We start from the raw sequence: 12,694 nt of genomic DNA, 5'->3' as shown, positions 1-12,694 counted from the left end.
TTACCACCTTGAACGGCCGTCCGTACAGGTAGGCGCGCAATTTTGTGATGGCTCATATGAGTGCAAGGCACTCTTTTTCGGTCGTCGAATAGTTCTTCTCTGCCTTGGTTAGCGTTCTGCTTGCGTAAGCGATGACACGTTCGACGCCTTCGCGAAGTTGAACGAGCACGGCTCCTAGACCATCGTTGCTTGCGTCGGTGTGTATTTCTGTTTCGGCGTTTGGATCGAAGTGGGCAAGCACGGGTGCGGTCTGTAGACGCGTCTTGAAGTCATCATACGCCTGTTGCTGGGCTTCACTCCAGATAAACGTGGATCCGTCCTTCGTGAGGGCATTCAGGTGTGACGCAATTCTTGAAAAGTTTAGAATGAACCGTCGGTAGTAGGCGCAAAGGCCAAGAAAGCTTCGAACGTCTTTCACGTTAGAAGGAACACGGTAATTTGCGATGGCCGCCGTCTTCTCGGGGTCGGGGCGTACGCCGTCGCTGCTGACGAGATGGCCGAGAAATCTGAGTTCCTCGTAGCCGAATCGACACTTCTGAGGCTTCAACGTCAGCCCTGCAGTTCTGATAGCCTCGAGGACTTGCTTTAGCCGTTGAACATGTTCTTCGAATGTTCTTGCGAAGACGACAACATCGTCGAGGTACACCAGGCAGGTTTGCCACTTCAACCCGGCGAGAACTGTATCCATAACACGCTGGAACGTCGCTGGTGCTGTGCAAAGGCCGAAAGGCATAACCTTGAATTCGTAAAGTTCATCCGGAGTGACGAAGGCAGTCTTCTCACGGTCCCGTTCGTCGATTTCAATTTGCCAGTACCCCGTCTTGAGGTCCATGGAAGAGAAAAATTTTGCGTTTTGAAGGCGATCGAGCGTGTCGTCGACGCGCGGTAACGGGTAGACGTCCTTCTTCGTTATCTCATTGAGTTTCCGGTAGTCGACGCAGAACCTGAGTGTTCCGTCCTTCTTCTTCACTAGTACCACCGGCGATGCCCACGGACTGGTCGACGGCTGGATAATGTCATCACTTAGCATCTCTTCTACTTGCGTTCGGATCGTTTCTCGCTCTTTGCAGGAGACCCGGTAGGGCATGCGGTGAATTGGACGGGCCTGTTATGGTTAGCGCAACGAAGAGGAAGAGAACAGTTGCCATCACGGGGTTTTCTTGTGGGGTTCTTCATCCTTTTTTTAGGAACGTTCTACTTAGTCTTTGTTTGTCCTCGGAATAAAGAGGTTCGATTATACAGAGCGGAGTAGTCGCGGTCATTACAATCACAGAGTGGAAGTTCCACAACATATACTTTGGTGCCGAAACCCGGGACCTGACTTCACCGCAAGAACGAACATTGCAGCGAGACATCATGGACCGACTGAAGGCTAAAAGAGGAGCACGACGTGCCCAGGTAACCAAGCTGGTGGATGAGGTCAACGAGCGTCGACAGGACCTAAGCACAAGCAAGGCGATCTTGAATGGACTTCTTGCACGGCTGGAATCGAGTGGTAGAGACCTTCGCAAAGTGAACGAAGAGACTGAGCCGCTGATCAGGGAGGACGATCTTCTGTTGGAATATGAGGCTGTCTTCAGGTATGAAGAGTCAGCGGCAAATGCAATTGCAGAACTCCGAACCCGGATTGCTGACATAGAACTAAATGACCGACGTACAAATGCAACTCCTACGGTGAAGCCATCGGCAGCGCAGACCAAGCATCAGGCCCAAGTAGGAATAAAGCTCCCGAAACTGCAGCTCATGACCTTTGCAGGTGAGCTTACGCAGTGGCAACCGTTTTGGGAGCAGTTTAGAACGGCCGTGCATGAAAATCGTCGTCTTAACAAGACAGAGAAATTCCAGTATTTGAGCACATCGCTGAAAGGCCGAGCAGCAGCAGCCATCCGCGGTTTACAGGCCACGGAATCCTGTTACGACGACGCGATCGAGATTCTGTCGCAGCGATTTGGGGATACGACGCAGATCGAGCGAGAGTACCTGTCAAGATTGCGTAGTCTACCAGCAGTGAGGTCTTCAAGGGATGTTGCAGGCCTACGTTCTTTGTACAACTATGTTCAAGCCAACGTAAGATGCCTGAAGTCACTCGGAGTTTCCACCAACAGCTTCGCCTCCATGATGGTGGATATTCTCCTTTCGGCTATTCCACCCGAGATGGTAGTGGAGTACCATCGAACGGCAAATTACGGAGCGCTTCGGACCGCAAGCAACGACACATATGAACACGGGTCGCTTTCGCCTTCCACAGAGGCAAGGGCTGCCAGTGGCCCAGGAACGACCGATGAGCTTTCAAAGGTGCTCAACTTCATTCGCATTGAATTGGAAAGTTTGGAGCGAGCTGGATTGAAAGACAGCAGGATGACCCATGTGGCCCAAAGCACAAATAGGACGTGGAAGAGAAGCGTTCCGACCGGAGCAATCCTACAAGCTGCTGTAAAAGCAGTACCTAACTGTTTCTTCTGCTCATCAAGCGATCACAGCACAGCGGAATGCGACGCCAGCCTACCCCTGACAGAGAAGCTAAAAATACTGTCGAAGGCAAGTCGATGCTTCCGATGCACAAAGAGGGGTCATCGCTCGAAAGAATGTCGTGCCAATGTGACTTGTAGTCATTGCAAGAAGAGACACGCATCCGTTGTGTGCGATCCCTCGAAACTACAAACTAAGGGCATCGACTCCGTTCCACTGACCAATCTGATGACAGTCAGCACCCACCGGACACAGCATCAAGAACCCGACATACTGCTCCAAACTGTCAGGATTTGGGTGTCATCGGGTACAGCCTGCACGCAACTTCGAGGCATCATAGATGGCGGCAGTCAGGGGACTTTCGTCAGAGATGACGTCGCCAAGAAACTGAACTTGAAAGTGGTGGGGGAGAGCAGGCTGCACTTGAACACGTTCGCAAGTGATACTTCTACCAGGAAGACACACCAGGGCAAGGTCGTCGAGCTACGGTTAAGGAGCCAGTACCACCCGGCAGAACATGTAATTCACGCAACGACGATTCCTTTTATCTGTAAGGACCTTGCCGAGATTCCGTCCAATCAAGAGTTCGTAGCATCCTTACGTCGCCAACGAGAGTATATAGGGGACGACATGTTGTACCCAAACTTGCAATGCGAAAATGGCATTCCCTTACTGATTGGGAGCGACGAAATGTGGAAGTTGCTCACAGGACAAGTGAAAAGGTACCCAGGCGACGAAAGGTTGGTCGCGATTGGAACGGTTTTCGGGTGGACCTTTCAAGGGCCGTCGCCTTCCGTAAGAAGCTACACGGACAATTCAACCACAGCCGTCTGCGTCTTGAAGATCGGAGTAGCAACGGAGCAAGAACCGGATATCCTAGAGAAGTTCTGGAAATTGGAGTGCATAGGTATCTCGGAAGAGACGACGTCCAACAAAGAGTACGACGCAGGGGTACTACAGGATTTTCAACAGAACCTTCGTTTCGTAGACGGCCGTTATGAGGTAGCGTTGCCATGGAAGCCAGATGCCGAGTTTGAAGATAATTTTGGAACAGCTCGCAAGCGACTGCAGAGCCTCACCCGGCGACTGCTACGAGACGATAGCATGCAGGAGTACGACGAAGTTATAAGAGCATACCTGCAAAACGGCCATGCTGAAAAGGTCACGACTGAGACACTGAGCTCTGGTAGGGTCTTCTACATGCCACACAGGGCAGTAAGTGAGTCGACCACGACAAAGGTTCGAGTGGTTTTTGATGCTTCCTCACACGCGGTAGGAGCGACCTCTCTCAACGACCACTTAGAAAAGGGGCCGAAGTTAACACCTGACCTTGTACACATCTTACTGCGTTTTCGGATGTACAGAGTGGCAATCACTGCGGACATTCAGAAGGCGTCCCTTCAAATTGGAATTCGCGAGGCCGACCGGGACGCACTTCGGTTCTTGTGGTTGGCGGAGTCACCCACGCCAGGCTCCATGCTGCCCGACTTCGAGTGCTGGCGAATGACGCGAGTTCCGTTCGGGACTAGTGCGAGTCCTTTCCTGCTGAATGCCACCCTGCGGCATCACCTAACATCAGTAGAGGGTCCGGACAAGGACCTTGCCTATGACTTGAGCAACTCCTTTTACGTCGACGACCTGCTGATCGGAACAGACACAGTAAACGAAGGAAAGCAGTTAATCACTAAGACTCAAGAAATTCTGCACAAGGCGGTATGAAATTAAGCAAATGGGCGTCGAACTTTGAAGAACTGCAGGATATGTTTGTGGAAGCCAAGGTTAGCCGGATTGACGAGGAGAAGTCCCTGAGCGAGCCTGCTCAGACAAAAGTCCTTGGAGTGGTCTGGGACAGGAAGATGGACAGATTCCGGTTTTCAGTTGAGCATCTCATAGAAGTCATCGCGGGAATGATGGACAACAAGCGGTCCATATTAAGAGCTTCAGCGAGATTGTTTGATCCCCTGGGATTCCTGTCACCATATATAATTCGAGTGAAGATTCTTTTCCAAGAGCTTTGGAAGGCGAAGCTGGACTGGGACACGAAGCTGCCTGAGGAACTGGCGAAGATATGGCACGCGTGGTGTGCCGAGTTAAAAGATCTGCGTAAGGTCTCCGTAGAGCGATGTCTACTTCCATGCAGTGGAGTAACGCATACTATACAACTCCATGTATTTACAGATGCCAGCCCACTCGCCTATGGGGCATGTGCCTTCATCCGAATCACCAGCGAGACTGGCGAAACTAAAGTCCGTCTACAGTTTGCAAAATCACGCGTAGCACCACTGAAGAAGATAACACTACCACGGCTCGAATTGATGGGGGCCTTAATTGGTGTACGCATTGCAAAGTTTTTGAATCAGGCTTTAGGTGGACTAATCACTGAGTCTATCTTTTGGACCGATTCAAAGATCACACTGAGCTGGATTCAGGGCGACGCAAGCAGGTGGAAGCCGTTTGTGCGGAACAGAGTTGTAGAAATTCAAGAGAACAGCCATCATCAACAATGGAAGCATTGTCCCGGTTCTGAGAATCCCGCAGACGCAGTGACCAGAGGACTCACAGTAAGAGCATTGACGAAAAGCAAGCAATGGTTTGAGGGCCCCGACTGGCTTTCAAATCCAGCGCAGACTGGCCACAGCACGACGTAAATGACGGTACTGACTTAGGGAGTGTAGAAGAAGAAAAGTGTAAAACGGCGGCTCTGATCGCAGATAACACAGAAGACCCCCTACTTTGTTGGAGTTCTCAAGATACTCGAACTACAATCTCGTATTGCGCGTTACTGCTTGGATCAAGCGATTCCTGCGAAGCTGTCGCCACAGGGAATGGTGCATTGGACCCCTCACAGCGATTGAAGTGGAGGACTCCAAACGGTTCTGCGTTAAACACGCCCAGCGTGAAGCCTATAGAGAAGAAGTTTTGGCTTTGAGCCAAAACAGGGACGTCACTGAATCGTCAAAAATAAGGCAATTGCATCCCTTTCTAGATGAAAATGGCGTGATGCGTTGGACAGGGCGACTGCAGTTCTCCGACAGCTCAGAAGAAGTCAAGCACCCAATCATTCTGCCGAAGGCACACGCTTTATCCAGGCTCCTAGCTGCAAATGCTCATCGACGGACATTACATGGAGGGGTACAAGTAACCCCGACCACTTTGCGAGACAAGATTTGGATTCCACAAGCCAGGCAGCTGGTGAAGTCTGTTATACATAGTTGCAGTACATGCGTACGTTTCCGTGCAAGTCCAGCAACTGCAACGACGGCACCTTTACCAGCAGACAGAGTGAGTGCTACACACCCCTTTAAATCGACAGGAGTAGACTTCGCCGGCCAGGTGTACGTCAAACGCTCTCGGGACTCGTATCAAACGTCAAAGTATTTCATTGCGCTGTTTACGTGCGCCACCACAAGGGCGATACACCTGGAGCTGGTGACTGACCTGACAGCTAGGGCCTTCATCCTGGCATTTCGCCGGTTCGCATCAAGAAGAGGAACTCCCTCCGTCATGTACAGCGATAACGCCCTCACATTTAAGAAAGCGGCGAAAGATCTGTGAGGCTTGTTCAAAGTAATTCGGAGCACAGAGTCTCAGGACTACTTATCGACGAGACGAATCAGCTGGAAATTCATCGTAGAGAGGGGGGCTTGGTGGGGCGGCATGTGGGAGCGCATGGTGAGGACAGTTAATAATTGCCTACGGCGCACGTTGGGCAAACAGAGCCTAACGTTCGAAGAATTGACAACACTCCTGCAAGAGGTGGAGGCCACCGTCAACTCCAGACCTCTCACGTATCTACATGCATCCCCTGAAGAGCCAGCTGCTCTGACACCAGCGCACTTGCTAGTGGGCAGAACTTTAACGGCGTTACCGGAACAACCAGCAACGGAAGTAACGACTTCAACAGCCGACGGCACAGTTAAAAGGTGGAGACACCGACAGAGAATGTTGGACAGCTTCTGGAACAGGTGGAGAAGAGAATATTTACTTCAGTTGAGGTCGGCTCACGAATACCGGACCTCAAACAAATCAAGTGCCCTTCGAGAAGGCGATGTTGTCCTTCTGCACGAAGAAAAGCTCCCCAGACAAATGTGGAGACTCGTAAGGATCGTTGAGTTGTACAACGGGCGCGACGGCAACGTGCGGTCGTGCCAAGTGAAGCTTCCCAGTGGGGCGGTTACTCGTCGGCCCGTACAGCTATTGTACCCTCTCGAAATGATTGAACAATGACTTGTGTTTGCGTGGCATGTTGTTGAACTTGCGTGGCATGTTGTGTTTGCCCATTTCGGGCGGGGGAGGATGTTATGGTTTAGCGCAACGAAGAGGAAGAGAACAGTTGCCATCACGAGGTTTTTTGGGGGGGGGGGGGGTTCTTCATCCTTTTTCTTAGGAACGTTCTACTTAGTATTCGTTTGTCCTCGGAATAAAGAGGTTCGATTATACACAGCGGAGTAGTCGCGGTCATTACAATCACAGAGTGGAAGTTCCACAACAGGGCCTTTTCGTCGACGATGATGCGGTGCTTCGCAATGGGCGTTTGTCTTACTTTCGATGATGCAGCGAAGCAGTCACTGAAATCGTTGAGCATCTGGAGAAGGGTTTGCTTTTGAGTTGTATTGAGTTGAGGGTTTACGTCGAAATGTTCGGCCTCGTGTTCCGTGGTGACCGCGATGCGAGCAGTGTCCATCAGGCAAACATCCGTGGTGGAGTATTGGTCTACGATGACGGCTATCTTCGTGCCGTTCGCCAGGTGTTGTGGCTCCGGGCGAAAATTTGTGACCAGGAGTTCGAATATTCCGTTTCTTACGGGCACAATTCCTCTTGCTATCCCAATTCCTCGTTCGAGGAGAAGTTGCGTGTTGCCTTCAGCCAACAAACAGCCAGTCGGTGCTCTCTCGCACGTAGCGGTCACAAGGACTGACGACAAGGGAGGCAGGTTGACGTGCTGAGTCGTCACGGCGGTTACGTCCGTGTTTGCGCGTTTCTCCGGGGTTATTCGTGCCCACCACTTGTCTTCTGCTGTTTCCGGCGTTTTAAAAGAGATAACTCCATTTGTGAAGTCGATGATTGCTTCGTTTTCGACTAGAAAGTCCATTCCGAGTATTACATCCCGTGGGCAGTTCGGCAAGACGGCAAAGCTGACGACGTACTGGATGTCATGCACTTGTATGACTGCCGTGCATCGGCCAGTCGGTGTTACGACGTGTCCACCAGCAGTGCCGATGTTACGCTCATCCCACTTCGTTTGCACCTTGCGAAGCTTCTTAGCCAACCGACCACTTATAACAGAGTCGTCGGCTCCGGTATCGATTAACGCAATCATCTCATGGCCGTCGATGAGTATTTTCAGGTTATTGGTAATTTTTCGAGCGTCGTGTTGGTGCTGCGTTGCTGTTCCTCGAGTTGGAGGAATTGTAACTTGTCGTCGGTCCGCAGCTTCACCTCCCGGAGCTGCAGTCTTCAGTTTTCCCGGTTAGGGCTGCGCCACACAGGTCGTCTTGCCGGTGACGGTGAACGTGCTCTTCCTGGCGACCTGCTGCGGTGGGGGACGCTCGGGGACAGGTCGCGTCGCGAGCCAGCAGAAGCATTCTGCTGCCGTAGAGAGTCTTCAATTGCGGCGGGGCGACTACCGCGCTGGGGGCGGGGGCGTCGGGTGAAAAACCGGGAAGGCCAAGTCGTCGGTAGGGACATCGGCGATAGACGTGGTTGGCCTCTCCGCAGTGGTAGCAGAGCGGTCTGAAGTCGGGAGTCCGCCAAACGTCCGCTTTGCGAAACGGCTGAGAGTGTGGCGGGACGCTCGGAGGTTGCACAGGCCGAGGAGGCGTCCAACGGTTTCCGTAGCACGACGGACGAGTAGGTGGCACCTGTCTCACAGCGGCGGCGTAGGTTGGTCTCGGTACTTCGGCGTCGGCGGTTGACGATGTCTGGATTGCCTGCTGAACCTCGTCCTTGATGATCGCACCGATCGAAGACAAAGGGTCTTGAGCCTTCTCAGGACACAGGAGAGCTCGTACTTCTTCGCGTACCACCTCTCGAATCAGTTGTCTGAGCGATCCGACGTCGAGGCCAGCGGTCGTGGAGAAAGCCTCGTAGCCCTGGTGTCGTTCGTTGACGGTAGCGCGAGAGAGCAGGGTCCTCTCAATGCGGACGGCTTCGTCCAGAAAAGCGTCGGTCGTGGCGGGTGGATCCCGGGACAGGGCGCGAAAAATTTCTTCTTTTACGCCCCTCATGAGTCGCTGAACCTTCTTCTCCTCGGATGCTTTGGGGTCAGCTCGCCGGAAGAGCCGCAACACATCTTCGACGAAGCTTGTAACGCTTTGTGTTGGCAGCTGGATCCGTCTCTGGAGCAGATGTTCAGGGCGTTCAGCTCGTTGTTGAAAAGCGAACGCCTCGCGGAGTTTGCTTTTGAAGACATCCCAGGACGTGAGCGAAGTATCCCGGTTCTCGAACCATGTCTTCGCGGTGCCTTCCAGGGAGAAATAGACGTTGACGAGCTTCTGGTCGTCCCTCCAGTTGTTGAACTTGGCGATCCGCTCATAGTGGTCGACCCAATCGTCCACGTCGTCGTAATACTCCCCGCTGAATGTCTTCGGCGACCGTGCAGGGGCTATGGGCGTGGCAACAGGTTGCGCCACTTGGGTACTGGTCTCCACAGTCATCTTCTCCTTGCGTTTAGGGGGTTCTAATGGACCGAATTCTGCAGGCAGACCAAGCTGTCGTCTGCTTTGTCGCAGTTGGTCTCCCAGGCCGTTGGACAAGGAATGCCCCGCACCTCCACCAGAAATGTCACGAAGCGAAATGGGTCGGCGAGTCGTCGAATAAACAGCGAACGGTTTATTAGACTACTTGGTAGCAAAACACAAGAGTGATAGCTCTCTGAACACAACTGAGTCCAAAGAATGAATGCTCCAGCTTGGAGCGCACAAGCATTTAAGCGTCGCGCCGAAAAGTCTAGAAACAGCACGTGCGTTTGCCAGAGAGCAGGCGATGTGTCTGGAAGCTTCTTGCTTCTTCTTCAGCATGCGCCGGGATTAGATGTACCGTTTCGTGCCTGCCCTGGAAGTTTCGCGATGAGGATTCGTGGCGATATCGTGAGTCCAAATAGGGCTCGTATCAGATATTAACCTGATAAGAACAGAATTGGTTTTATTAGTGAGTTTGAAACATTATTTACAATTATATACAGTATTTTACAATTATTTACAATAGTATATACGTATTTACATGATTATTTACAATAAAAGGGGCATTATTTACACTGTCTGTTTTTACGGTATTCACAATATTTATGTGTTGCAGTTACAGTCACAACTGTGTCGATGGCAGTTTTTTCAAGGGTACCTTGCTGTTGTCTTGTCCAATTCTACTGCTTACACACCAGTAATGTACGTGCTATAAATGACCCTTGTAGAGGAGATCACCTCACTTACGCAGAGTTTTTTCATTAGTTTGAGGTATTCTCTTCAGTAGAGGCGTTTGAGTCCTCGGTCGTTGGCTGGATCCCAGCTACCAAGGCTGCCGATGGCCACTGCCTCGATATGCACTCGGTGATATCTCCTTTGCAGGCTCTCCTTCACAGGTAGGTACTTTTCTTCTTTGTTTCGTCAAGCCGCTTGCAGAGCATCCGGGCGGTTGTCGAATACTATGGTCACGTCGTAAACTATAGCTTCCTCTCCTCTTGACACAACCAGGTCTGGCCGCAGTCCGGTGTTACCCACAACCTGATTTTCACTGATCACGTTGTATTTGTTCTGTGATGCCCATTTCACTCGCTCAACTATACTGTTGTGACGATTGGTATACGCTGCCGAATACCGCATACAATGATTGGCGACGTGGGGTAGGGTCTCAGGCTGTGTGCCGCACCGTCTGCATCGTTTGTCACCCTTTGTGCAGGGCCGGGCTCCGTTGAGGGGGAGAAGGTTGAGGCGGGCCCGATGAATGAAGCGCCAGTCGGCGAATCTTGTGAATTGTCCAGAGTGCATGAAGTGGGAGCTTGACTTGTCAGAGCGACACATTCCATGACCTTGCCCTGGTTGGCAGGGAGGTAAGCCGCCTATCCCGTTCTTCTTGTAGTTGATGCCGTAGTGTGCTGATCACCTTCGTGCGTCTTCTGGGTGGGGTGGTTGCTTCATGCCTTTCCAGTTCCGGGCCGTCCGGGCTGAAGGTCCACATCAGATCAAGACGGCATGAGGCTTTCCGGGCTTCAGTCCACACTGTTTTGAGTCCGCTGGACGGGCTACGGAAGTCATTTACATTGTCCCCAGAGAGGTAACGTCCGAGAAGATCCGGCGTGACGGGCTCCATGGTACGTAGTCGCTTACTGACTGTGGCTTCAACTGCTTTCCCAGCTAGTGAGCGGGTGACTGGATCCCTTGACGTCAGTAGTTTAAAAGCTGTGGCAACTCGTGCAGCATCACTCAGTTCTGCTGCAAGAGGGATGCCACAAGCCCCTTTATGTGTACTCCCATATATGTAGTTGGTGGCCGCAGAGTTTGGGCGGTAGAGAGTCCGCCTAATGAGGGGTCGGAGGGATTCATCAAGCCGCTTCCATTCACTTTTGGTGTAGGATCCCATCCGCATAGCGAAGTTCAGGCCAGGGTATAGGAACGTTTTCAACGCGTCCAGTCTTTGCCATGGTGCAAGTGCTGAGCCGAGTATCTTCTGGCTGAGTTCCACAGCATCCTCCACCGTGGATTTCTCTGAGAGGTGATTGAAGCCTACAGGTCTCCCTAGGCATGTGAAGGCTTCGAATTCCGCTATAGGTCCTATTGGTGTGTCAGCGATGAAGAACTGTGTTGCACGAAGTCCCACTGCCTGTTTCCCCGACATGTGCATCGTGCGGCACTTGGAAAGGTTAAGTGTTAGTTCAATTCCTATGGACAGCTGATTTATCAGATCCAGTTGTTGTTGAAGCCTTTCAGGTGTGCTTGCCATTGGGGTGATGTCGTCTGCATACGCCAGTACGCGGTGCTTTTCGTCGGTTCCTTGGATATGCCGCACCAGGGGGTCGATTACCAAGTTGAATAATAGCCCACTTAATGGGCAACCTTGACGAATTCCAGCATCAACCGGTACCAGCGGTGTCATTCCCTCGCTGCACATCACTGTTGCCAGGTTCTCCTTGTATAGATCCTCAAGGATTTCGCAGAACGTCGGGCCAACTCCTGACGCTTCGGCGGCTTGGATCAGGCTTCGATGTGGTGCAGACCGGAATGCGTTCGCGAAGTCCAGAAAGCCGAGGCACAGTTCTTCTCGTGTTTTCTTGCGAGGTCAAGTCGTTCTTGTAACACAAAGTTGTGCTCCAGTACGCCATCGTAGGGAAGAATCCCCTTCTGACATGGTGATAAGACATCGTTATCCAGTATCCAGGCTTGCATGCGTGTGGCCTATACACTTTGATCTTAGCGAAAAGGCCGAGAAACGATAAATATTGCACGTCCATCGTTCGCTCTGGTCACGGTCGCGGCACCTGGCTCCATGGGTGTCACGTCGCCAAATTCAACATGATGCGGTGCGTGTAAGAAGCACTAGAATGGTAGCCCGACTGCATGAAATGCGCATGTTAGTGGACGGAACTCGTGTTTCTTTCTCCCTTGTATCCGCCAAAAGACCCAGAAGAGATATAGACTGCACGTCAGTAGTCTAGAAATGTAGTGTATCTAGCAGTGCCTATCTAGCAAAACAATTGCTAGATACGCTAGCTAGCGTATTTAGCATCAACAAACAAGACCGCCCCCGTCCCCATCCCGCTCTTGCGAATGTTAATTAGGGCTAAACCACGTGAGCGCCAGCCCACAGATACCGACCTCACTGTATCATCTGAGGGATTAACCACGTGGGCACCAGCCCACTTTCACGACTCCATCTGGTAAGCCATCCCTGCAACATGCCTTTCTTAATATTATAATTAGGTGCACGCCCTACTGTGTTGGAGTAAACCACGTCAGAGTGATACCGACCTCACTGTGTCATCTGAGGAATTAACCACGTGGGCACCAGCCCCCATATCGTAAGCCAGCCTCCAGCAAGTCCCTCGCACGCGCAACACGCGCTTCTTATTATAATTAGGTTGCATGCACACCTACTATGTAAATAACTAATACTGGGCACGCGCCTCAGTCTTATAAAAACGGTGCATGCAAACGGAGATTAGTCAGAACAATAAAAAATGGCAGACCAGTTCTACATCAATTTACTCTCAAAACGCTTCCACCGATGTATTTCC

General features: G+C 51.7%; 3 protein-coding genes across 3 annotated transcripts; all 3 read left to right on the top strand.

Annotated features, from left to right (window-relative positions):
- The first annotated feature begins 1,356 nt into the window (after positions 1-1,356).
- LOC135372760 (uncharacterized) lies at positions 1,357-4,188 on the top strand. The gene has a single exon (XM_064606231.1). The coding sequence runs from the start codon at positions 1,357-1,359 to the stop codon at positions 4,186-4,188; it is 2,832 nt and encodes a 943-aa protein (XP_064462301.1).
- On the top strand, positions 4,185-5,117 carry LOC135372759 (uncharacterized). The gene has a single exon (XM_064606230.1). It carries the CDS (start codon positions 4,185-4,187, stop codon positions 5,115-5,117), a length of 933 nt encoding a protein of 310 aa, XP_064462300.1.
- A 352-nt stretch (positions 5,118-5,469) lies between these two features.
- Positions 5,470-6,024, top strand: LOC135372757 (uncharacterized). Its single transcript, XM_064606229.1, has one exon. It carries the CDS (start codon positions 5,470-5,472, stop codon positions 6,022-6,024), a length of 555 nt encoding a protein of 184 aa, XP_064462299.1.
- Positions 6,025-12,694: the final 6,670 nt, after the last annotated feature.

The sequence above is a fragment of the Ornithodoros turicata genome, unplaced genomic scaffold (genome assembly GCF_037126465.1).
Source record: "Ornithodoros turicata isolate Travis unplaced genomic scaffold, ASM3712646v1 Chromosome17, whole genome shotgun sequence".
NCBI classification, from domain to species: Eukaryota; Metazoa; Arthropoda; class Arachnida; order Ixodida; family Argasidae; genus Ornithodoros; species Ornithodoros turicata.
Note: the sequence above shows the minus strand (reverse complement) of the source record. Positions and strands in the feature narration are given on the sequence as shown.

Coding starts and splice junctions, on each gene's coding strand:
- LOC135372760 (XM_064606231.1), top strand. CDS start 1,357: ATGGACCGACTGAAGGCTAAAAGAGGAGCACGACGTGCCCAGGTAACC.
- LOC135372757 (XM_064606229.1), top strand. CDS start 5,470: ATGCGTTGGACAGGGCGACTGCAGTTCTCCGACAGCTCAGAAGAAGTC.
- LOC135372759 (XM_064606230.1), top strand. CDS start 4,185: ATGAAATTAAGCAAATGGGCGTCGAACTTTGAAGAACTGCAGGATATG.